The 24,823-nt window shown below is 41.9% G+C and overlaps 1 protein-coding gene across 1 annotated transcript in view; it reads left to right on the top strand.

Moving 5' to 3' along the window:
* The window catches only part of LOC141144172 (probable acyl-CoA dehydrogenase 6), a 196,573-nt gene that overhangs the window by 160,126 nt on the left and 11,624 nt on the right, over positions 1-24,823 (top strand). The window contains exons 8-9 of the mRNA XM_073629593.1: positions 17,560-17,721; positions 20,492-20,642. Coding sequence (XP_073485694.1) covers positions 17,560-17,721; positions 20,492-20,642 — 313 coding nt within the window. The remainder of the gene's footprint in view (positions 1-17,559; positions 17,722-20,491; positions 20,643-24,823) is intronic.

The following is a 24,823-nucleotide window of genomic DNA, read 5'->3' as shown; positions in this document are numbered from 1 at the left end:
CTAAAGGCTTGATTGGTCCTACGGACTGTAGGGATCTGGTGAGTGCGAAATTTACCAGCACTAGTGGTGAAGCATTGGATTATACTGTTTCTAGCAACACCTATATTAAGAGCACGGTGGATGGATGAACACTATCTAGAACACATATATTGTTTCACAACAAAGGGCTATTTTCTATATATATATATTTTTTCATTTTTTATTGTTATTATATTTATCTTTTCATTTTTTTGTTGTTTTTTTGTCACATTATTTGCACCATTTATATTTTTGCACATGTTTATCATTATGTGGTAATATAAAAAGTTAATATGTATATTATTTTTTTTCTGATGACACAAAGCATTGGGTATTAAGAGTATGTATAGTTTATCACTGATATATTTGTAGAGGAATAGCGCCAAACTTGAATATTTGTTTAGTAATGAACTTATGAATTGTTTTATGGACTTATGAATTGATTTATGGATTGAATATTATGTTTCATAAGCACGTTGTACTTTGGGAAATAACATTTATGTACATGCTGGAATATTTTATAGCACCTTAGCCCCATGTGACTTTATGCATAGATAAGATTTTTGTTTGTTTGTTTTTTATTTCATATGCCATGTGGTATACCTTAAGGTTGGTGGGGATTATATATACACTCTAAGCTTATGAATTTATTTATGCATTTTGTTTTTGACAATTAATTTTTTATTATGTATTGAGATTTAAAGGGAAAGTTACATACTCGCCATACAGATTCAACATCATTTGCCCCAAGGTATTTATCTATGAAATAGGGGGTATTAGAGTAATTTAAAGGTGACACTTATTTTGCAGCGCAACATCCACCTATATTGTAAATTTTTGGTTTTTAAATCATATTTACATATATAAAAAAAGAAATAAAAAAGAATATATACATAAATAAACAAAAACAAACAGGCTTGCATCAGCAGATAACAAAAAAGCAAATGCCAAAAAGCACAAATAGAACGATATACAAAGAAACATTAGTGAATTACTAGCAAACTACAGAATTATCCAGAACAAAGCCCTAACCTCAACCTAAACACACCCTCAGGCTAAGAAACGATTACACATTTAACCCATGCATGCGGCCTTTTTCCAGAAATCTGATCTTATCAAAATCTAGAGGACAGAAAGTAAGCCGAACACCCAGAGACTGACAGAGCGCAGCTACAGGGACCTCACATTCCTCCACGCCTTTCTCCAGGCCCCCGGCCACCACCTGCCCTTTTCAAGACCCCAAATCTTCCCAACCTCAACCAAAAATGTAAACAATGTTTCACAATGTAATATGTTCACAAAAATAAATAGAGAATAAAAGAAAACAAAGTATAAAAGTCTGTGTATGCAGCTTCTCATATGCGTTTCCAAATGATTGATTATAGTGGGAATCCACTAATCCACATTAAGGATTGGTGGGATTCCTAGTACGATCAATCATTTGGAAAAGCATATGGGAAGCTGCATACACAGGCTTATATTTTTTATGTCTTTTTCATTACCCTTTTTTTTTTCTATTTATTTTTTTGAATATATTACATTGTGAAACATTGTTTTCATTTTTCATGTGTATTATTCACGAGATTGACACATCTGTCTTTAGCATTTAAAGTGGTTGTAAACCCTTGTTTACAACTTTATGTTACAGGTAAGCCCCTATATTAATATATTAAGACTTACCTGTAGCTAACAAGGATATCTCCTGCCCGGTTTAGGAGATATCCCTGTATTTGCATGTGCCGACGTCATGCGGCACATGTGCACTTAAGACAACTGAAGCAATGGCGCTATATGCCGTTGCTTCAGTTGTACTGTCCCGTTCCCACGCGCATGTGCGGAGTGACGTCATCGTGGCCGGAGCTGCGATACCCGGAAGCCACTCCGGGACATGTCGACGGTCGGAGGGGAAGACGTGGACTGATGCAGGGGCTTCGATCCGAGGTAAGTAATACATAATTAGCTAGCATGATATGCATACTAGCTAATTATGCCTTTGTCTCGCAGGGTTTTTTGTTTTTTTTCTGAGGGTTTACTTCCTTTTTAAACCCACATTTTAGGGACCCAGTTTATTGTGGGTTTTTTTTTTTTTTTTTTTTTACACTTTTTGTTACATTCAATGTTCCAAAGTGGTTTACATCACTGTATAGTGTTAATAGTTACATATATTTACTATTTTTTTTTTTTTTTTGTGACAATCAATTAACATTGCATCTTACGTTTCTATTCTATATTATTCCTCACTATTCAAGTATTTTTGATTGCAGCAGTTTTTGGATTTTTCATTTTTTAGGCTAAGCATACCTTTGTTGTTTTTATTTAACTAGAAAAAGCATCTTAAAATCAAAATCCCTGATTTGTCTCAAAAGACCCGTACTTTGCATAACTCAAGCGGGAAAGGAACGGAATACCCAGAGCCCCACCCACGTGCTTAGACTTCTATATTGAATATTACCTTATTAGCCCACCTGCAGATTGGGCTTTGAGTGGAGGTAGCAGCATTTCCTTTAGTTGTTCTTTTTTTTTTTCCATGGCGCAGATCCATTTCATACTACTATAGAAATTAGAAGGCTGGTAGTCTGCCAACTCACTGCTGGGAGGGAAGAGCAACAAAAACTCAGAATCTATAGCTAATATCAAGGAAGGGTACTCCACGGTGGCTGCAGATACAAGGTCAATGAGGATTTGTTTGAAAGCCAAAATGAATATTAGTTTGAATCAGTGAAATGCATTCCAGGTGTATTAAAGCAAAAAGCATGCAAAGGCTTACAGTTTGTTTTCTTTAGAAAGTAGCCACAACTTGAGTATCATAGTAGGTAAGGGCGAATAAAGACAATAGTCCATCCAGTTCAACCTGTGTGTCTATAATTATTTCCCATATCCCTGTATGTCGTGCTCCTTAAGGTGCATATCTAAGAGTCTCTTAAAACTATCAATACTCCCCGCAGATACCACCAAATGTGGAAGAGAGTTCCACATCCCTATTGCCCTGACAGTGAAAAACCCCCTTCGCAGTTTAAGGTTAAACTGCTTCTCTTCCAATCTCATTGTGTGGCCCCGTGTCCTCCTACACTCCTTATGACTGAATCATTTTTTTCCTATACTGGGATCACCATTAAGGTATTTGTAAATCCCTATCATATCTCCTCTCAAGTTTCACTTTTCCAGCGGGAATACATTTAGTGCTTGTAGTCTTTCCTCGTAATTGAGGTCCTCCAGTCCCCTTATTCCTTTTGTTGCCCTTCTTTGGACTCTCTCCAGTTCCAGCACTTCCCTTCAAGTAAAAAAGCCATCTCTGCAAGACAGGAGCAGAGATGGAGTACAAGCTGAGGTCCCAGCAGGCAGGCAGAAATCCAAAGACAGGTCAGGGGCAAGCCGGGTCATGCATGAGTAGACAGGTACTGTATAGCAGGTCAAGGCTCAGGTAAAGCAGGAACTAGCTGAAGATCACACAGTAATTTGTTCATGTCATAGTGCAGCTTAAAAAGGTGGTTTGGCACCAGTGCCAATACAAAGAGTGCAGGTGTGCGTGCATGTGCTCAAGTTTTTTGCAAGCATTCTAATTTGTTGCCAAAGCCCATTTTGTATTGATCCTTCACTCAGAATTACAAGCATGAGTATGAGCATGTAATAGCCTTCTGGTTCCGACGCGTACTGAGCTTCTCTTACAGAGTCCATCATAATTTGTTTACTTCCTCTATCACTGATTTATACTTTGTTTTAACGAGTAGGGAGAGAGGAGTCATTTCTCTGACTCATCCAGATGTGTGTTTAAATTTAGGTTTGAGCTCTGCAAATAATTTTTTTCAACGAACGAGATACGGGTATTTTCCAAAAAGAACATATAAAGCTCTACCTGCCTATTGAAAGTATAAATACTAAATATATGCAATATTTTAGATCTTTTGACTAAAAAAACATTCTAACCTAACTTTGGCTTATTTTATACTTCGCTATAAAATCAGGTTCAAGTAAACGAACAATGAATCTTAATCTCAGCTTGGCACCAAATCTGTGGCTACTAAAGGTACATTTGCAAGCATCTTGTGGTATCTGCTCTTCAGGACTTTTTATAAGTTTTAAAAGGAGAACAGGTTCACTTTAATATTTTTTTTTTATATCTTCCTAGTAACATCATCACATCTTATTTTTAAATAACGAAAGGGAATTAGTGAGCCACTTCCTGTCCCAGGTGGACTATAAATAGGGCTTTAGAATTACGAGGAATGACGTTGGTGATTGAGCTGTCAGTGGCCAGGGAATATCTGGCTGATTAAGTAGGAAAAATGCAAAACATGGCAGGCGTAAAGGCCACAGAACGTCAGAGACAGAGCCGGCTATTACACCACGTCCTGTGAGAACCTTGTCTCATGTCTTTTTTTTATTCTTTGCTCATGATGATACAGACATACAGTCCAGTTCTAACTGGAGGTGGCACAGTTCATTGATTCCCGAATTTCGCGTTCCCTAATACAGCGACACAGACAGACTCACCCAAGGATGACTGTTACGTATTTGTTATTCAATTGCTAGACATTACCGGTCATGAACAGGCACACATCTGTTAAACCCTTTAACTTAGATTCTTTTAAACCTTCAGTAATTAAAGTACATGTATAGAGAGTGGTTAAGGTGATGCAAAATTATATCCTTATCTCCAAAAATAATCCACACGGAGTGCAGCGCATGTTAGTTGTGGTCATGTGTACTACTCTATGCTCACTACAAGTCCCATAGTCCATCTCAGGAGTGAGCGAGAGAGGGTAGCTACGTTCCTACATATAGTGGGACCATAGAGAATGAACATAAACACTCTTTAACAGGGAATCGGATCACAGCAGCAAATAATTTAAAAAAAAAGGTATTTGGAAGAGGCTGAGAGCAAGAGGAGATACTTTTTTTAGTTTAGAATACATTTTGGAATACAATATTTTTTCTTTTTCAATCTGTTTTCAATTTTCAGATTTACAGTTAAATGTTGTAATTTAACTTCTTCAGATCTGCGCTATAGCTGAATGACGCCCTGCAGGGCGCGCGTGGCGTGCTCAGCGAGTCTATATGATTCAGCTGATCACAGATCGAAGTAAGGGGTCGATCCCAACCCCTTACCACGTGATCAGCTGTCAGCCAATGACAGCTGATCATGTGATGTAAATAGAGCCGGTAATTAGCTATTTTTTCTCCTCGCGCTGATAGCGTGAGGAGAAAAAAAAAAAGCCGATCACTGGCTGCTGTCAGAGGGACATTGGTCCCGATCAAGGAGAGCTGCCACCAGCTCATCTGTGCCCACCTGTGCCACCTACCAGTGCACAACAGTGCTACCTACCGGTGCCCACCAGCGCAACCTATCAGTGCCCACAATGGCACCAGTCAGTGCACACAGTGCCACCATTCAGTGCCTCATCAACAGTGCTGCCCATCAGTGTCACCTACCAATGTCCATCAGTGCCACTATCAGTGCCACCTATCAGTGACTATCAGTGCAATCTATCAGTGGTACCTATCAGTGAAAACTGTTATTGAGAAACATTTTCGTTTATATGTCACTAATAGGTCAAACAACCCGTGGGCCTAACATCAGGCCAACTTTGTGCATTCGGCAGAGGGGTCAACCAACCCACCCATCTACCTAGGCAACCTATAGGCATAATAATGATTTTATTACAACCATAGTGACCACTATGTCATCCAACACTGAACTTAATTATCAAACACCCCCCCCCAAAAAAAAATTATATATATATATATATATATATATATATATATATATATATATATATATATATATATATATGTAGAAAAATCAAGTGTAGCAGCAACATATCCTTTAAGGGACATTGTTACATACAAAATCTAGACGGGAGCCCCAAAGTTGAAACAGCGGGTCTGACCAGAGGGCCCATCTTGCACCTGAGTGAAGGAATGGAAGAAGCAAGTTAGAAAAAGAGAAGGAAGTGAGTCAGAAAAGAGAACAAAGAGGTGGGACCACAACCGTCCAGGAGTCCAACCCAGCACTGATCCATTGTTAATCCCAAGTGTTCCGTGCCTGCGGGTAAGAAAGCCAAGGGGTCCTCACTCTTTCAAACAGGAGTTGCTTGTCCCATAGGACGCTGACCAATTTGTCATGGAGCATAATACAGGTTAGTTTTCGCTTCATTAAAGCTAAGTCGATCACTGGACTTTTACAAGCAGTAGCAATGGAAATTTTGGCCGCCAAAAACATATAATAAATTAGAGTGTGTGTACCTTGGGATATTCTCCACAGGTTCATTGAGCAAGGCTATGCAAGGGTCTTTAGTAATGTTAAGCATAGTAACTGAATGAATTAAGGAATGAACCTGTATCCAGAAATGACAGACCTTAGGACAAGTCCACCATGTATGAAGGGCAGAGCCAACCTGTCCACAGCCCCGAAAGCAGGAGGAGGACAAATCCGGATACTAGAATATTTTTTAAACCAGAGTTCAATATCATTTTATCAACAATTTAATTTTTGCTATCTGTGCACCATTGGGGAAATTTCTCTTTACTTCCTGTCCCAGAGATTCAACAGGAACTTAGAAAAAATCTGCCAAAGCGAAGGGAATTCCTGTCCCTGGAACAACTTTCTCCCAGGAGATTCTCCTCACCATTGTCACATCTTTCTTTTGGTGACAATGGTCAAATAGAAGGTGTATCTCCCCAGTGGGGACCCAGACAGCAATAAAAATTTGCCAGAATGTTAACCCTTCCCCATGCCATCCAAGACAAAAAAAAAAAAAAAGTTTTGCCTAGAGACATACTTTAAAGTGATTGTAAAGGTTTTTTTTTTTTTAAATAACAAACATGTCATACTTGCCTGCTCTGTGCAAGGGTTTTGCATAGAGTGTCCTCGATCCTCCTTTTCTGGGTTTATTAGCACTGATCACTGTATTAGTGTCACTGGTCCACAAAAAGTGTCAAAATTGCCAGTTAGTGTCAGAATGTCCGCTGCAATATCGCTGATCGCCACCATTACTAGTAAAAAAAAAATTAAAATAACCCATAGTTTGTAGACACTATAACTTTTGCCAATCCCTATACACTTATTGGCATTTTTTTAACCAAAAATATGTAGCAGAATTCATATTAGCCTAAATTTATGAAGACTTTTTTTATTTTTTTATTTATTGGATATGTTTTATAGCGGAAAGTAAAAAATAACATTTTTCTTTTCCAAAATTGTCACTCTTTTTTTGTTAATAATAAAAAAGCCATAAATCTATCCCCTATTTTGTAGACGCTATAACGTTTGCACAAACCAATTAATATACGCTTATTGCGATTTTTTTTTTTTTTTTTACCAAAAATATGTATAAGAATACATATTGGCCTAAACTGAGGAAAAAAATTAGTTTTTTTATATATTTTTGGGGATATTTATTATAGCAAAAAGTAAAAAATATTGCTTTTTTTTCAAAATTGTCGGTCTTTTTTTGTTTATAGCGCATAAAATAAAAACCGCAGAAGTCATCAAATACCACCAAAAGAAAGCTCTATTTGTGGGAAAAAAGGACGTCAATTTTGTTTGGGTACAACATCGCACAACCGCGCAATTGTCAGTTAAAGCAACGCAGTATCGCAAAAATTGGCCTGGTCATGAAGTAGGGTAAATCTTCCGGAGTCGTTAATCAAACATACACATGTTTATAGCATATATATTTGCCTCTTAAAGGTTTAGAGTGGACCTTCACCCTCTTTACCCACTTTCCTTAAACTTACTCCTTCGCCTCCTTATATGCAGACATATTTTTTTTTTATTGATGTATGGGCCTGCTGGTATTCGCACCCAGGCAAGAATGATCTACTCCCTGCTCCATGCAGCCTCTTGGGATAGTCAAGTCACACATCTCTGGGGGCTTCAAGGCAATTTAGAACACAGTGTGCATCATCATCAAGGGGCCAGCTGAAAGAACCTAGAGAGACAGCCAGCTCCCAATGACATCAGCAAAGGTGATGGTGGCGCATGGCCTGGCTGTGGCGGGTCAACGCTGACAATGTTGGATTTGCTGCACACGTGAGTATGGTAATTTAGCATACTGCAGCAAAATAGGCAAAAGGGTTTAAAAAAATTTATGCGGGAGAGGTGAAGGTCCTCTTTAACATATTGTGGGTACAAAAAAGCTTTTCTGCACATTATTCCTGTAAAGATTAGTTGCATGGGCAGTCATGGACTTCTTACCTGCTTAAAGTGTTACTAAACCCAGGACTGCATTCCCTATATCTGGTCTCCCACAGTACACAGAACATGGAAATCCAATTATTTTAGTAAATAAAAACTGATAAATATATTTTCTCATCAGCAGTATATAGCAGTCTTGTGACTTCTATCGATGTCTGGTTAAAGCTTGTAGGAGGAGTTTTCATACTGCACTGGCTGTCCTATCAGGATGCAAGACACCGGACCTACTGTCCGGACAGTGCTGATTGGCCCTGTGCTGATCACTTGCACCCTCCCAAGGAAAAAAAAAAAAAAACAAGCAATACACCAGACTGAGCATGTGCAGCCTGACTCCAGTAACTCTGTCTTATCGGGACATGTTATGGGGACAATGCAAGAAGAGGAGGATCTGTACATACAGGATCAAACAGCCTTTTTACATAATGTAGAGAATTAACCCCTTAGGTTCCACAGTGAGTATAACAAGCACGCTTTACTGCATATACAGACTGATTTTACTGTTGTGGGTTTAGTAACACTTTAAAGCTGCACTCCATGCAAAGAACTAAATACACAGATGAACAACATAAATGTGAGCAGTTTTTCCTGACAAAGGATTTGTCTTTCAGTCCATCCAGTCCTTAGATTTACACAGCTTTGCCACACAGCATAGATCTAAGTCTTGTCCCTCCCCCAGCCAGTGATTGGGCAGTCAATGAAGAAGCAGCAGACTGATGAGCTCATCTCTTTGTAACTCTGCTGTCTCCTCCTATCAGCATGTTCTCTGTTTGCATATGAACACTGCAGGATAGCTGGCTGGCTCCTGTTGCTGCTTCTTCTTGCCCAGTCTGAGTTCTGCTGTACAGGAGACAGATACCATTCAAGTATGGGTATAAGGAGTTGTAAAGGTTCGTGTTTTTTTCACCTTAATGCATCCTATGCATTAAGGTGAAAAAAACACCTGTCAGTGACCGGCCTCCCAGCCCCCCCGTTTTACTTACCTGAACCCTCAAACTTGTCCCACGGGGATGCGCTCTCTCTCTGCCCGGGGTTCTCGGCTCTTGATTGGATAGATTGATAGCAGCGCGGCCATTGGCTCCCGCTGCTGTCAATCAAATCCAATGAGGCGGGCACCTGGGGCAGGGCCGAGTCCTGCATTCGGCTTCTATTGATGCCAAATGCTGGACTCGGGAGCGCGCACGCAATGTAACCCCCAGGAGAGCGCTTCTCCTAGGGGGTTATCTGATGGGAGGAGCCGAGAGAGCCGTCGAGGGACACCAGAAGAGCACGTTTGGGGCCACTCTGCAAAACGAGATGCACAGTGGAGGTAAGTATATGTTTGTTATTTTTTTTTTTGCTAAAAACCCGAACTTTTAGTGTCACTTTAAATCGCTTGCATAAAAAAAAAAAAACACATTTAATGATATATTATTAAACGTAGTCCTGGAGTTGAGCTTTATAGGAATTTGGCTATTCCGGCCTCTGTTGTTGACCAGACATTTTCACCCACAGAACTGCCTCTCACTGGATGTTTTGCACATTTTCTGAAGACTTTAGAGATGCTATCATGTGAAAATCCCCAGAAGTCAGCATTTTCCACCACCAACAATCATTTCACAATGAAGCCTTCTTAGATCACACAAGTTCTCCATTCTGATGTTTATGAAGGAACAACTGAATTTCTTGACCATATCTGCACGTTTCATATATTGAGTTGCAGCTGCATGATTATCTAATAATGCTGACCGAATGGCACGCGGCCCCGGGCTTCACTTTGGTGGCACTTTATTAACCCCTTCACACCTAAGGGCAAAACAAATCTTAATGCCTAAGCACAATTTTGCAACTTTGACATGTGTTGGTAAAACCGTACATAGTTGTATCATCACAACTACTTTGTGCATCCAGGTGGATTATATCACATATTTTCAAAACAAATTGGGCTTTCATTTGGTAGTAAATGGTAATGGATATCATCTGTTTTTTTTTTTTTTTTATTTCAAAGGAAAACTGTCCCAAAATAGTAGAAAAAAAAATATATATTTTTTTAAATTTAGCTGTATATTTCTTGTTACTACAACCCAAAATACATCTTCCTGCTCCTGACGATCGCAGTGATACCACATTTGTGTGTTAAATGTTGTTTGTACCCGTAGTACAGCCCAGAAACAATAGTGCGCATTTTGCTGGTTTTTTTTGTCCTACCTAAAAACACACCAACACTGATGATAATTAACCGCTTGCCGACCAGCCGCCGTCATTATACTGCGGCAGGTCGGCACGATCCCGCGAGCCGTCGTAACTTTACATCGGCTCCTTTAAGTGGGATAGCAGGCGCGCGAGCACTGCCGCACTGCGGGGGTGCCAATGCTCATGGCCGGCGGTCGCAATGACCGCCGGCCACGAGCGATCATGGGCACGAGAGGCAGAACAGGGACGTGTGTGTGTGTAAACACACAAATCCCCGTTCTGTGAGGAGTGACAATTTGTGTGTTTCTATTAGCTAGGCACCACGATCTGTCATTTCCTCTAGGTCAGTCCCCTCCCCCTACAGTTAGAAACACACACACAGGGAACACAATTATCCCCTTGATCGCCCCCTAGTGTTAACCCCTTCCCTGCCAGTGACATTTTTACAGTAATCCGTGCATTTTTATAGCACTGATCGCTGTATAAATGCCAATGGTTCCAAAAATGTGTCAAAAGTGTCCGCCATAATGTCGCAGTCACAATAAAAATCGCAGATCGCCACCATTACTAATAAAAAATAATTAATAATAAAAATGCCATAAAACTATCCCCTATTTTGTAGACGCTATAACTTTTGCACAAACCAATCAATATACGCTTATTGTGATTTTTTTTTTTTTTTTACCAAAAATATGTATAAGAATACATATTGGCCTAAACTGAGGAAAAAATTTTGTTTTTTTATATATTTTTGGGGGATATTTATTATAGTAAAAAATATTGCTTTTTTTTTCAAAATTGTCGGTCTTTTTTTGGTTTATAGCGCATAAAATAAAAGCCGCAGAGATGATCAAATACCACCAAAAGAAAGCTGTATTTGTGGGAAAAAAAGGACGTCAATTTTGTGCGGGTACAGTGTTGCACAATTGCGCAATTGTCAGTTAAAGCGACGCCGTGCCGTATCACAAAAAATGCTCCGGTCATTAAGGGTGCAAATCCTTCCGGGGCTGAAGTGGTTAATAGAGCAACTTGATCCCGGTCATAGGTGGGTATTTCAGCACTTGTATTATAAGCTGTAGGTAGCCGGCAGCAAGAGGGAAGGAGGGGACCCTGCTGAAGGGCTGAGTTTAAGTGTAAACTGTTAGCAATTCAGCATTATCTAAAGCCATGGCATGCTTCCATTATTCTTGCTGACTATGCGCACTGCTATAGACAGGTGTACATAATATAATGGCCAATGATAGTATAGCACCAGCTATTGAGACACCTCTGTTCATCAGATATGCAGTACATTACCCTTGTATGGTAAGCCTCTCTGCAAATGTTTTGATTGTGCGTTAGAAAAACTTCCACACATTCAGATTAGTGAATATCTCATTTTCCTGACGTGTTTATTGATACAAGCAGAGATGGTGATGAAAGTCAGTCCACTATTATCTTCTGGGACAATCTGTGCAACAAGTCATTTTTATTTTTACAAAGTTCTGACTTTTACTTCCAAAAGCTTTTCCTTTTGCTCCAGACAACGGGAAATAATGTATTATTGCAATGCTGCATATGACAGGCGTACAAAATGACCCGCTAACACTGTGACCTAAACTAACCCCAGACTAGCACAGCATTCCCTGCTTTAATTCCCAGCTCTGTTCCTCTACATCTAGGAGTTTGAAGTGTCCTCACTGAGCTTTGTGTGTCCTACAGTGCCTTGCAAAAGTATTCACCCCCCTTGGCATTTTTCATGTTTTGTTGCCTCGCAACCTGGAATTAACATGAATTGTTTGAGGATTTGCATCATTTAATTTACAGAACATGCTAACAACTTTGTAGATTTTTTTTTTTTTTTTTTTTTATTGTGAAGCAAACAACAAATAGGACAAAATAACACAAAAAGGCAACGTGCATAACTATTCACCCCCCTAAAATCAACACTTTGTAGAGCCACCTTTTGCGGCTATCACAGCTCCAAGTCGCTTTGGATAAGTCTCTAAGAACTTGCCACATCTTACCACTGGGATTTTTGCCCATTCTTCCTTGCAAAACTGCTCCAGCTCCTTCAAGTTGGATGGTTTGCACTTGTGAACAGCAAACTTTAAGTCTGACCACAGATTTTCTATTGGATTGAGGTCTGGGCTTTGACTAGGCCATTCCAACACATTTAAATCTTTCCCCTTAAACCACTCAAGTGTTGCTTTAGCAGTGTGTTTGGGGTCATTGTCCTGCTGGAAGGTGAACTTCCGTCCTAGCCTCAAATCACACACAGAGTGGTACAGGTTTTGCTCAAGAATATCCCTGTATTTAGCACCATCCATCTTTCCCTCAACTCTGACCAGTTTCCCAGTTCAGACTGCTGAAAAACATCCCCACAGCATGATGCTGCCACCACCATGTTTCACTGTGGGGATGGTGTTCTTTGGGTGATGTGATGTGTTGGGTTTGCGCCAGACATAGCATTTTCTTTGATGGCCAAAAAGTTCAATTTTAGTCTTATCAGACCAGAGCACCTTCCTCCATACATTTTGGGAGTTTCCCACATGCCTTTTCGCAAACTCAAAACGTGCCATTTTGTTTTTTGCTGAAGGTAATGGCTTTCTTCTGGCCACACTGCCATAAAGCCCAACTCTATGGAGCGTACGGCTTATTGTTGTCCTATGTACAGATACACCAGTCTCTGCTGTGGAACTCTGCAGCTCCTCCAGGGTTACCTTAGGTCTCTGTGCTGCCTCTCTGATTAATGCCCTCCTTGCCCAGTCCAAGAAGTTTTGGTATACGGCCGTCTCTTGGTAGGTTTGCTGTTGTGCCGTGTTCTTTCCATTTGGTTATGATAGATTTAATGGTACTCCTAGGGATCATCAAAGATTTGGATAATTTTTTATAACCTAACCCTGACTTGTACTTCTCAACAACATTGTCCCTTATTTGTTTGGAGAGTTCCTTGGTCTTCATGGCAGTGTTTGGTTAGTGGTGCATCTTGCTTAGGTGTTGCAACCTCTGGGGCCTTTCAAAAAGGTGTATATATGTAATGACCGATCATGTGACACTTAGATTGCACACAGGTGGACATCATTTCACTAATTATGTGACTTCTGAAGGTAATTGGTTGCACCAGAGCTTTTTATGGGCTTCATAACAAAGGGGGTGAATACATACACACATGCCAATTATCAGTTTTTTACTTCTGAAAAATAGTTTTATGTATATATTTTTCTAATTTTACTTCACCAACTTAGACTATTGTGTTCTGATCCATCACATATAATTCAGATGAAAAAAACATTGAACTAAAGGCTGTAATGTAACAAAATAGGTAAAAAGCCAAGGGGGTGAATGCTTTTGCAAGGCACTGTAGCTCCTCCTGTTACAGTCTACATGATGCATGTAGAACCCTCCTAGCATAGGATGCTAGGTAAATTTTGTTCTTGGCAATCAAGGGAGCAGTAATTGTTTTGTTTTTGCCTGTTCAGGGTGGGGTACTGTGTGGTGCGGGGACAATTATTCACACAGGCAGGTGCACTAAACTTGTTTTGAAGAAATGCATCAACCGTTCACAACCAACCCGGTAGGAAAGCCACCCAGCCAGGCACACTCACAGTTGAGTAGAGCGACGGGAGTAGATTCCAGCCAGAATTACACTGTCTGTTGCAAGGGGACTAAATGCAGCCTGGATGTCTGGTCTCCAAACAGGAAAACTTCCAGAAGAGATGAGGCTCTATTCTTACCCTCCTCGTCAGGAACCTCTCCCTAACACCGTTCCTGTCCCTCACAGATAGGTTATCTAACCCTACTCTGGCCACTCTCCAAAAGCACACCAAACTTGGGAGCCAGGGCCTTAAAAAGGCTCTGCCTGACCAAAAATGGCTGCTTGAGTCACATGGGGTAGCAGCATCCAATAGGATCACTTCCTCAGTGACCCAGGAAACCATAGAGTAGCCTTTTTTCTCCTGTCTTCCTCTCCAGCAACATGGCCGCTGCGTTAGAGCGCCACCTGCTATGGAGAAAGCAGACTGCACCTGCCTACAAGGGTCTCATAGACTGGAAGTTTGTTTGCTTCCCCCTGCATCTGGAAGATGCTTCCACAGCTTAGGGCAGGAGACTCAAAACTGCCAATCCAAATATTTCAGCCAATCCCTAGAGAGTAGTGTCCTGTAGGGCTTGGGATGGAGATAAATAGTCTGAGACACTGAAGGGCAGGGTTCCTTCTCCCCAAGAGGGTTCCAGAGACAGAAGGGCTGCTGCTGCTCCAACCCATGGACTGTACAGCTGCTCCAGAGGCCTCAGCAGTGCCAGAACTGAGGACCTGGAAGGGCTTTACTTGGAGCCGTTTGCAGAACCACACCACAAGAGATCTGGTCCTGAGAGGTGCTATCTCACTCACTGGACCGTGTCTGGTAGAAGCCATAAGGTGAAAGCTGTCCTGTGGATTTGTAAGCAGTGATCTTAGACTAATCCCTGTGACTGGGTAGTGTATTGTAAGCTACACTGGTTACTGGAAGTTGTGCAATGGCACAAGGTAACCAGATCCAAAAAAGACTTGCCCCAGGGACTTCAACTGTGAGGCCTTAAACTGTCCAACATGACCTTACTTACGGAGAAGATTGTCTTCTAGCTCCTAAGTGTCAAGCGTTTTGGAGTATCTCATATCCAAGTTCCCCTCTCCTGTAGACGTTCTTCAAATAATAAACCTTAAAAAGACATCCCCTAGACTGTTTATCGGAGCTAAAGTGAATAGACTGTTGCTTGTGGGGACTGGCAGCCTCTGTACTTTTGAGGAAGAACCAATCAATATCAGCGGCCCCCATAGGGGTAGCACTGCACGTAAAATACATAAGAAATCCAGCAGGGGTGGTGGGAGCCCCTTATAATAAAATAAAGAAGTTCCTATGCGCTACCACTTGTGAGTAAAAGGAAACGTAAATGAGGATTTTTTTAAGCTGCTCATATCGACACACTAAATGCAAATCCACTTTGCACTACAAGTGCACTGGGAAGTGCAGTCACTGTAGATCTGAGGAGAAGCTCTTCTGATTTTCATGTGATCCAATCATGTACAAGCAAAAATGCTGTTTTTTATTTTCCTTGCATGTCCCCCTAAGATCTACAGTGATTGCACTTCCAAGTGCACTTGTAGTGCAAAGCGGATTTGCCTTCAGAATAAATCAACCCCCATGTGTTGTCACATGTCACGAACGTATTCACTCCTTGATTATTTCACGCCTTGACTACTGCAACTCTCTCCTTAACCTCCCTGGCGGTATGATTATTTCAGATTTTTGCGTCTCATAGAGGTACAATTATTTTGCATAGAAATTTGCCGTTTTATATTGTAGGCCTGTAATTCTTAGCAATAACACACTTAAATCTGTCCACCAAGAGTCAAGTAGATATCCCGGGTATGATGAAGTTTGAAACACAAAATCATAAATTATAATATAATAAATAAATATAAATAATTATAAAAATAATAATAATAAAATACATTTCCCCACGATTCACTATCGCTCAATTCTGCAAGTGTTCTAATTTACTATCGCTGTTTTCTAGCTGGTCTAAAACCACTTTTGACATAAAGGGACACTTTTTTGGTTGCTATGGACAATCTCCAGTTTCCAGGCAGAAAGAACAGTATTTATATTATAAAACTGCATGCAGGGCACTGGACAAAGCACTGGGGACAAAAGGGATGTGAAATAATTTCATACAGTACTGTAATCTGTAAAATGATGTATGTGTTATGAATTTTCACTTTTTTAAATTTGCCGCCAGGCTCCACCCCCGTGCGTTGCAACGCTCGCAGGAAATGGAGCCCAGCATACAGAGGCTTCGGACAGAGGGCGGAGCCCGCAGACACAGCGGGGGGACATCGCTGGATACTGGGGACAAGGTAAGTATCCTGCACCAGGATCCTGAGATGTAATCCTGAGTGTGGCTCGGGGGTACCGCTAATGGTGCTGAAATTTAACCCCGAGCCACACTCGGGAAAACTGCCAGGGAGGTTAATGGCCTACCCTTACGCAGGCTATCCTCCCTTCAGTCTATTATGAATGCTGCTGCTAGACTAATATACCTCATTAATCGATCCGTGACTGCTGCCCCTCTCTGCCAATCTCTTCACTGGCTTCCCCTACCCCACCGTATAAAATTCAAAATGCTAACCATAACCTACAAGGACATCCACAACATCGCCCCCATCTACATCACCAACCTCATCTGCAGATATCACCCAAATCGTCCCCTCCGTTCCTCCCAGGACCTCCTGCTCTCTAGCTCCCTTGTTACCTCCTCCCATGCTCACTTTCAGGACTTCGCCAGAGCCTCTCCCATCCTCTGGAACTTCCTGCCCCAGTATGTCCGATCAGCCCCTAACCTCTCCACCTTTAGGAGATCCCTGAAAACTCATTTATTTAGAGAAGCCTATCCCACACCCAAATAACTGTCCCCGAGCCACCCCATCAAATCATTCTCTGCAGCTATTACCTTGTGTACCACCACCCCCTCCCTTTAGAATGTAAGCTCTACGAGCCGCCCCCCCCCCCCCCCCCCCCGTCCCTCTGGGTTGAACTGTACTGTAATTGTGCCGTCCCCCCCTCTACATTGTAAAGTGCTGTGTAAACTGTTGGCACTATATAAATCGTGTATAATAATAGTAATAACATGTATGTAAAAGAATGATTATACTTAATGATGTGACATTTTGCTTTCACTTGGCATGCTACAGTGTGGAATTCAGTAAAAATATAAATATAATGTGTCTAAATGCTAATTGATCTGTTTAACAAAAAGTAATAATGTATATATCGATCACAAAGCAAAGATTTAAAAGTGTACTACTCAACTCAATTCCTATAAAGTGCTTCCAATATATATTCCACACTGTAGCCAGCCAAGTGAAAGCAAAGCACCACATCATTTAGTATTATAAGCCCCTAATAATAGTCATAGCAGGTGCCCAGACCCAGGAACTCAGCAAGGGGATGGTGAGTACCCCTCATAATGGACACAGCAGGTGTCCAGACCCAGAAGCTCAGAACAGCATTTACCAGAAATTAGATAATCTATTTGGGTAGACTGACCCTGTATGATGAAGCAGCTTTTCTTTTTTTTTTTTTTTTTTTTTTTAGCATGTGGAAAGTAATTTTATATTTATTTTGTAGCAATTCATGTTTTCTGTCCATTGTTAGTTCTCACAACCATGGAAAACATCATCCAGGAAACAATTGACTACACCAGCCAGAGGAAAATCTTCAGCCAGCCCCTACTCAACAACCAAATTGTCCATTACAGGTTGGCCGAGTTGATCACTGAGGTGGAGCTTCTCCGATCTCTGCTGCACCGCACAGTTGGTGAGTTTCAGTTTCACAGCAGTTTTGTTCAGATTCAGAATCCCACTGCACCTCCCTCTGATCGGTTCTTGTGGGTCTTCTGAGCTGTGATAGTCACTAATTGGTCTAAAACCTTTTAAAACAAACCTTAAAATTCTATCCCACCCCTCCAAAAATTAAAAGTCAGCAGCTAAAAATATAATAGCTCCTGACTTTTAATATTGGGACACTTACCTGTCAAGGCATCCCATGATGTCGGCACCCCACAGCCGATTCTCTAATCGGCTCTCGGGTGCTGCCGCCGCCATTTGTGTAAAGGGAAACCAGCCGTGGAGCCTTTCGGCTTTACGGCCGGTTCCCTACTGCGCATGCGCAAAGCTCGCTGCGCTTTCTAACTGGTCCGGTGGTGGAGGAAGGAGGAGGGGTGCCGAACTTCCGGGGGATCTCCCCACAGCCAGGTCTTCTGCAAGTGAGGAATGGTACCTGTCAAAAACAGGTACCCGTTCCCCCCTCCCCCCCCCCCCCGAAAGGGGGGAGGAAGCAAACAAACGGAGCTTCCACTTTCGAGTGGAACTCCGCTTTAAAGCTAACTGTCCAGTGCTTCAGGAATAAGTTAACTGTCAATAGTGAGTATTTTCCTGCCATTCACTCCCCCAGACTTTTACCGGATTTTCTCACCCACATATACCAGAATGGGTCTTATAACGTTATACAACACCATCACCACCACACTTCAATGTTTCCACATCTTCCACAAAAATCTTTATCAAATGTCCACTTTAAAATGCATATCAATCCACTCTAAATCCAAGTCCTCAGCCCCAGAATCCTCTTCTTCTCAGTATCACTCAAAGGGAAAAATGTTAAATAGTGTAATATTACCACAACTAAAGTACACTTAATAAATTGTGCTCACATTAAACCATGCTCCTTAAAGTGCAAAACTGTGAATCCATCAATACACCTTACCAAACTCAACTCCTAAGACACAGGGTTGGGTGATATTGCATCTGATAATCTTCTTAGATCACTCCTCTGGTCTCCCAATATGTAGGCTATAGAAGGATAAAATAAGCTCATAGTGCTGAAATTCCCATTAAAAATGCTTTATTTACCATAAAACTGCTCACATAGGTTGAGAAATGTAGATTTCCAAAATTCAAGATGGCGGAATGGGCACTTCTGGTTTCGGTATCAGCGTCTGACTTTACTTTATGGCACGTTTTGTCCGTAGACTTTGTTGATCCTTTGACAAGGGCTATGGACAAAATGTAGGTGGATGGAGGGATCCACCCTGCTGGGGCATTGTATGCTGACAGCAGGACCCGGCGCTGTCAGCATACACTTATAGGCAGCTGTAGCCATTTGGCTGCAGCCACTGATCGAGAACATTTTCTGTTCAGCAGAAGTCAATCTAATGCCCCGTACACACGATTGGACTTTTGGACAACAAAACCGCTGAATTTTGTTCGAAGGTTGTTGGCTCCAACTTGTCTTGCATACACACGGACACACAAATGTTGGCCAACAATTACGAACGTAGTGATGTACAAGACGTACGGTGAGCCGATAAAAAGGAAGTTCAATAGTCATGCGCCACACTTTGGGCTCCTTCTGCTAATGTTGTGTTTGGTGAGCATTGATTCCGAGCATGCGTGGACTTTTGTGTGACGGACTTGTGTACACACGATCGGAAAGTCCGACAACAAAAATTTGTTGGCAGAAAATTTGAGAACCTGCTAGCCAACATTTGTTGGCAGAAAATCCCATCGTGTGTATGCTGCATTGTGGTCAACTTCTGTCGAACAGGGCTAGCTACATACTGATTGAAATGTGGCCTGTCCCTGCTGAACCAGCCAAATTTTGATGCGTCTTTGGCCTGCTTTAGTGAGGGTATACACTGTATCTTCCCATCAAGGACACAGGAAGCCATAAAAACCTGAGATTCTTGCTCTTCCCCACCCTATAAGAAAAAATGTCTTGAGTTAAATTTTAAGGAATTAGAGGATGCAGGAGTTTGGGGTCCACTCGAAGAAAAGTAGAGAATGATGATTGATTGAAAGATTGATGAGATGAGATGTGTAGGAGTCAGAGTTGAATGAGCACACTTTATTTATTGCATTTTGTTGTCTGGAGTTCCATTTTAAGAAAATCGGGGTGTGCGGGGAGTATGGCATCCACTAGAAGAAAAATAGAGAAAGTTGTTTGAGGATTACGGTAATTGACTCATTGATTGATGAGATGAGATGTATGGCACTAATGCCCTGTACACACGATCGGACATTGATCGGACATTCCGACAACAAAATCCATGGATTTTTTCCGACGGATGTTGGCTCAAACTTGTCTTGCATACACACGGTCACACAAAGTTGTTGGAAAATCCGATCGTTCTGAACGCGGTGACGTAAAACACGTACATCGGGACTATAAACAGGGCAGTAGCCAATAGCTTTCGTCTCTTAATTTATTCTGAGCATGCGTGGCACTTTGTGTGTCGGATTTTTGTACACACGATCGGAATTTCCGACAACAAAATTATAGCAAGCTCTCAAACTTTGTGTGTCGGAAATTCCAATGGAAAATGTGTGATGGAGCCCACACATGGTCGGAATTTCCGAGAACAAGGTCCTATCACACATTTTCCGTCGGAAAATCCGACCGTGTGTACGGGGCATAAGAGTTAAATGAGCAAAACTAATTATTGCACTTTTTGCTGTCCTGGGAAGAGGGTGGGTTATGTGAATTATGATTAATCTTCTCATCTAACTTGCTGTTTCTTTGCCCTCAGCATTGTATATCGACGGAAATGATGTCACTAAATTGGCATCTATGGCCAAGCTAAAGGCTGGACGCCTAGCAAGAGAGCTAAGTGACAGCTGCCTCCAGTTCTGGGGGGGGATGGGCTTCACCAATGAGGTGTCTGTAAGCAGGTTTTATAGGTAAGTCAGATGTTACCAAGTCTTCTTTGTCTTGTCTGTGTTTAACCACTTCAGCCCCGGAAGATTTGCCCCCTTAATGACCAGGCCATTTTTTCTTTTGGTGGTATTTGATCACCTCTGCGTTTTTTATTTTTTGTGCTATGAACAAAAAATAGCGACAATTTTGAAAAAAACACAATATTTTGTACTTTTTCCTATAATAAATATCCTCATATTTTTTTTTTTTTTAAAAAAAAGCTAATTTTTTCTCAGTTTAGGCCGATATGTATTACGCTACATATTTTTGGTAAAAAAAAATCGCAATAAGCGTATATTGATTGGTTTGCGCAAAAGTTATAGCGTCTACAAAATAGGGGATAGATTTATAGCATTTTTATTATTTTTTTTTTACTAGTTATGGTGGCGATTTTTAAAGTGACTGCGACATTATGGCGGACACATCGGACAATTTTGACACATTTTTGGGACCATTGGCATCAATAGGGCAGCGCGGCTATACTGCCGGCATAGCGTTGCTTTGTGGGTGGTTTTAACCCTTTTCCGGCCGTTAGCAGGGGTTAATACCACTAAAACGACGGTAAAGCGCCGACGCCCCCACCGCCCCAGTGTGAAAGGGGCCTAAGAGCTGAACTCTGAGATAAGCAAATATTGTCTAAATACATTCCTCATGTGTATTCTTCTTGAATTGTGGTGTGTGTTGTGTATTTCTTCCAGATCTGTGTAGTAATCCAATAAATAACCATTTTAAAATTAAATTTTATTGGTCTAAGGTCATCTTAAAGTTTATTTCAGGTACTTGTATAGCGCCATCAATTTACGCAGCACTTTACATGTACATTATACATTCACATCAGTCCTTGCCCTCAAGGAGCTTAAAGCGTTTGTAAAGGTGTTTTTTTTTTTTTTTTTAAAATAACAAACATGTTATACTTACCTTCACTGTGCAGCTCGTTCTGCACAGAGTGGCCCCGAACCTCGTCTTCTGGGGTCCCTCGGCGGCTGTTTCAGCTCCTCCCCACAAGCATTCACCACCTTAATGCGAGCTCCCTCGCACGGTGGTGAGTGCTTGCGGGCGCGCTCCCGTGATACAGCCGGCGGCTATAGCCGCTCGCTGTATCACTCGGCCCCGCCCCCCGGCGCGCCGCGTCATCGGATGTGATTGACAGCAGCGCGAGCCAATGGCTGCGCTGCTTTCAATCCATCCACTGCAGCCAATCAGCGGCCAGGGTGAGCGGAGGAACAGATGTCGGGAACGCGAAGCTGACTTTCGAGGCGTCAGGTAAGTAAAACGGGGGGGCTGGGGGCGGCGGTTCTGTCAGAAGTTTTTTCACCTTAATGCATAGAATGCATTAAGGTGAAAAAATTTTTACCTTTACAACCCCTTTAAGTTCCCATTTTGCACCACGTTACACCCCTATTTAGGGTTCATATTACTCCCCTCCCACCTTCTGCCCATGCAGCCTCATTTAGATTCAAAGGGATCTGTGAATGTATGAGCTACAAGTCCTGTCTTCCCCCGCAGCAGACGGACTTGTAATGTTTAATGGGCTACAAGAATAATAATCAGCATGGTTGTATTTCATTGAATGTTCCTCCAGCTTTCCAACTGACAGCCCATACAGAGGTACGGGCAGAGGAAGAGTTTGCAGGAGCCTGAGACTGCACCCATAATCCACTGATCGCAGGTGCAATGCTTTGCTGACTCCTTGCCGTTCTCCTGAACTGTAGGAAGAGGCTGGTCTTTAGCACTGGAGCATTGAAGTGACTCCCTTCAATCAACCTTACTCTGCTTGCAGATTAAATATTAAAAGAGAAGCTTGGGGATCTAAAAAAAAAACACTCAAACAGTACTCACCTAAGCGGATGCAGCATCGATTTCAGCTGCATCTGTTCCGCGCTGGCTCTACACTGAGAACTGATCAATCAAAGAGCGCTGAACACTCAGTTCTCTGTCTTCAATGAGCAGAGAGCCGGTGACTGTCAGTCACCGGCTCTCTGCTCTGTCCCTCCAGTGCTCACTGGAGTGCTGGGTTGGGGAGCTGGTGGGAGTGGCTGGCTCAGGCTCTCAGCAGCTCGCTGAGAGGCTGAGCGGATCCTAACTTAGTGATGGCAGCAGACAGCAGTTGAAAACCGGTTTATAGAAGTGCAGAACGAAGTGCTTTGGCCATACTTCTGCTTTAATAATTGCCCCTTGATGTCTTGCAGGTATATTGACCAGGGCCTTCTGAGAGCCTCTAGATTGCACTGCAGCCTGTTGTAATCAATCTTTCCAGTGCAAGCTTCTGTCATCACTTAAGTGCGCACAACATCTCCCATGCAAATTAGGTCCAAAAATTATATTTTTCAGAAGGAATAATTGGAACAGTTGCCATTTATAAAATACTAATGCCCCGTACACACGGTCGAACTTTGTTCGGACATTCCGACAACAAAATCCTAGGATTTTTAACGACGGATGTTGGCTCAAACTTGACTTGCATACACACGGTCACACAAAGTTGTCGGAAAATCCGATCGTTCTGAACGCGGTGACGTAAAACACGTATGTCGGGACTCTAAACGGGGCAGTAGCCAATAGCATTCATCTCTTTATTTATTCTGAGCATGCGTGGCACTTTGTCCATCGGATTTGTGTACACACGATCGGAAATTCCGACAACGGATTTTGTTGTCGGAAAATTTTATAGCCTGCTCTCAAACTTTGTGTGTCGGAAAATCCGATGGAAAATGTGTGATGGAGCCCACACACGATCGGAATTTCCGACAACAAGGTCCTATCACACATTTTCCATTTGGAAAATCCGACCGTGTGTACAGGGCATTATTCTCACCTTCATCATTTGTTGCGACTCATTGCTGCCTATCCCTTGTAGTCTCTTTGCATCTACTACCTGCGTATTCCATTTGAGGCTGCACGGTATTTCTTAGGTAGGGACACTTTTAGAAAAAGTCTGTTTGGCTCGAAACTGTAGTGCAGTGAAGATCCCTGGAACAGGGACAGAGATAAGCATCAGACTGCAGTGGGTTGGAGGGTGCCTTAACCACTTCAGTTCCGGAAGATATACCCTCATTCATGACCAGGCCATTTTTTGCAATACGGCACTGCGTTACTTTAACTGACCATTGCATGGTCGTGCAACACTGTACCCAAATAACATTTATGTCCTTTTTCCCCACAAATAGAGCTTTCTTTTGGTGGTATTTGATCACCTCTACGGTTTTTATTTTTTACACTATAAACAAAAAAAAGAGCGACAATTTTTTTCAAAAATATATATATTTTTTACATTCCGCTATAAAACGTATCAAATAAAAAACTGTAAGGCACATTTCTTCATCAATTTAGGCCAATATGTATTCTGCTACATATTTTTGGTAAAAAATCCCAATAAGCGTATATTGATTGGTTTGCGCAAAAGTTATAGTGTCTACAAACTATGGGATAGATTTATGAGTAATGTTGGTGTTCAGTGACTGATAGTAGGACTGTGATTTTGCGGCAGACAAATAAGAAACTAACTGACACTTTTTTGGAAACCAGTGACACTAATACAGTGATCAGTGCTTAAAAATATGCACTGACACTGTACTAATGACACTGGCTGGGAGAGGTTAACATCAGGGGCGATCAAAGGGTTAACTGTGTACCTAGCCAGTGTTTGTACACTGTGTGGGATGTACTTTTACTAAGGGAAGGCATGGATCCATGTCCCCTTTGCAGGAACACAGGATCAATGCCTCAATGTACTGAACAATCGGCTGGTGTCGGTGGACATTGAGTCTGCAGTACCCGCTGATGAGCTCCCGCTGTGTGGAATCACAGTGGAAGCGAGCTGCTGGTGGCGCACATTCGCACCCGCGACCCGAGAGTGCGGGATCATGTGTGTTTATATATATATATGTTATTCTGCGCACAGCGGCCTCACTGTAGCAGTAAAGCTACAATAGGGCATGTCATAAAGTAGTTAAAGGACAGATAGAGTTGTCCTTTAACCTCTTGCCAACCATGTAATGCATATATACAGCAGAACGGAGGATGGGCTTTAACGTACACAAGCCACACATTTGCATCCATGGTGAGAGGTTTCTGTGCTGAGAGTGCATTCCCCCAGCACAGTGACCGGGCCCGCAGTGAAAGCAGTCAGCTACTGGTCTCTGGTTATGATTGGGAGACGGAGGGG

This window comes from Aquarana catesbeiana, linkage group LG05, assembly GCF_042186555.1.
Source record: "Aquarana catesbeiana isolate 2022-GZ linkage group LG05, ASM4218655v1, whole genome shotgun sequence".
NCBI classification, from domain to species: domain Eukaryota; kingdom Metazoa; phylum Chordata; class Amphibia; order Anura; family Ranidae; genus Aquarana; species Aquarana catesbeiana.
Note: the sequence above shows the minus strand (reverse complement) of the source record. Positions and strands in the feature narration are given on the sequence as shown.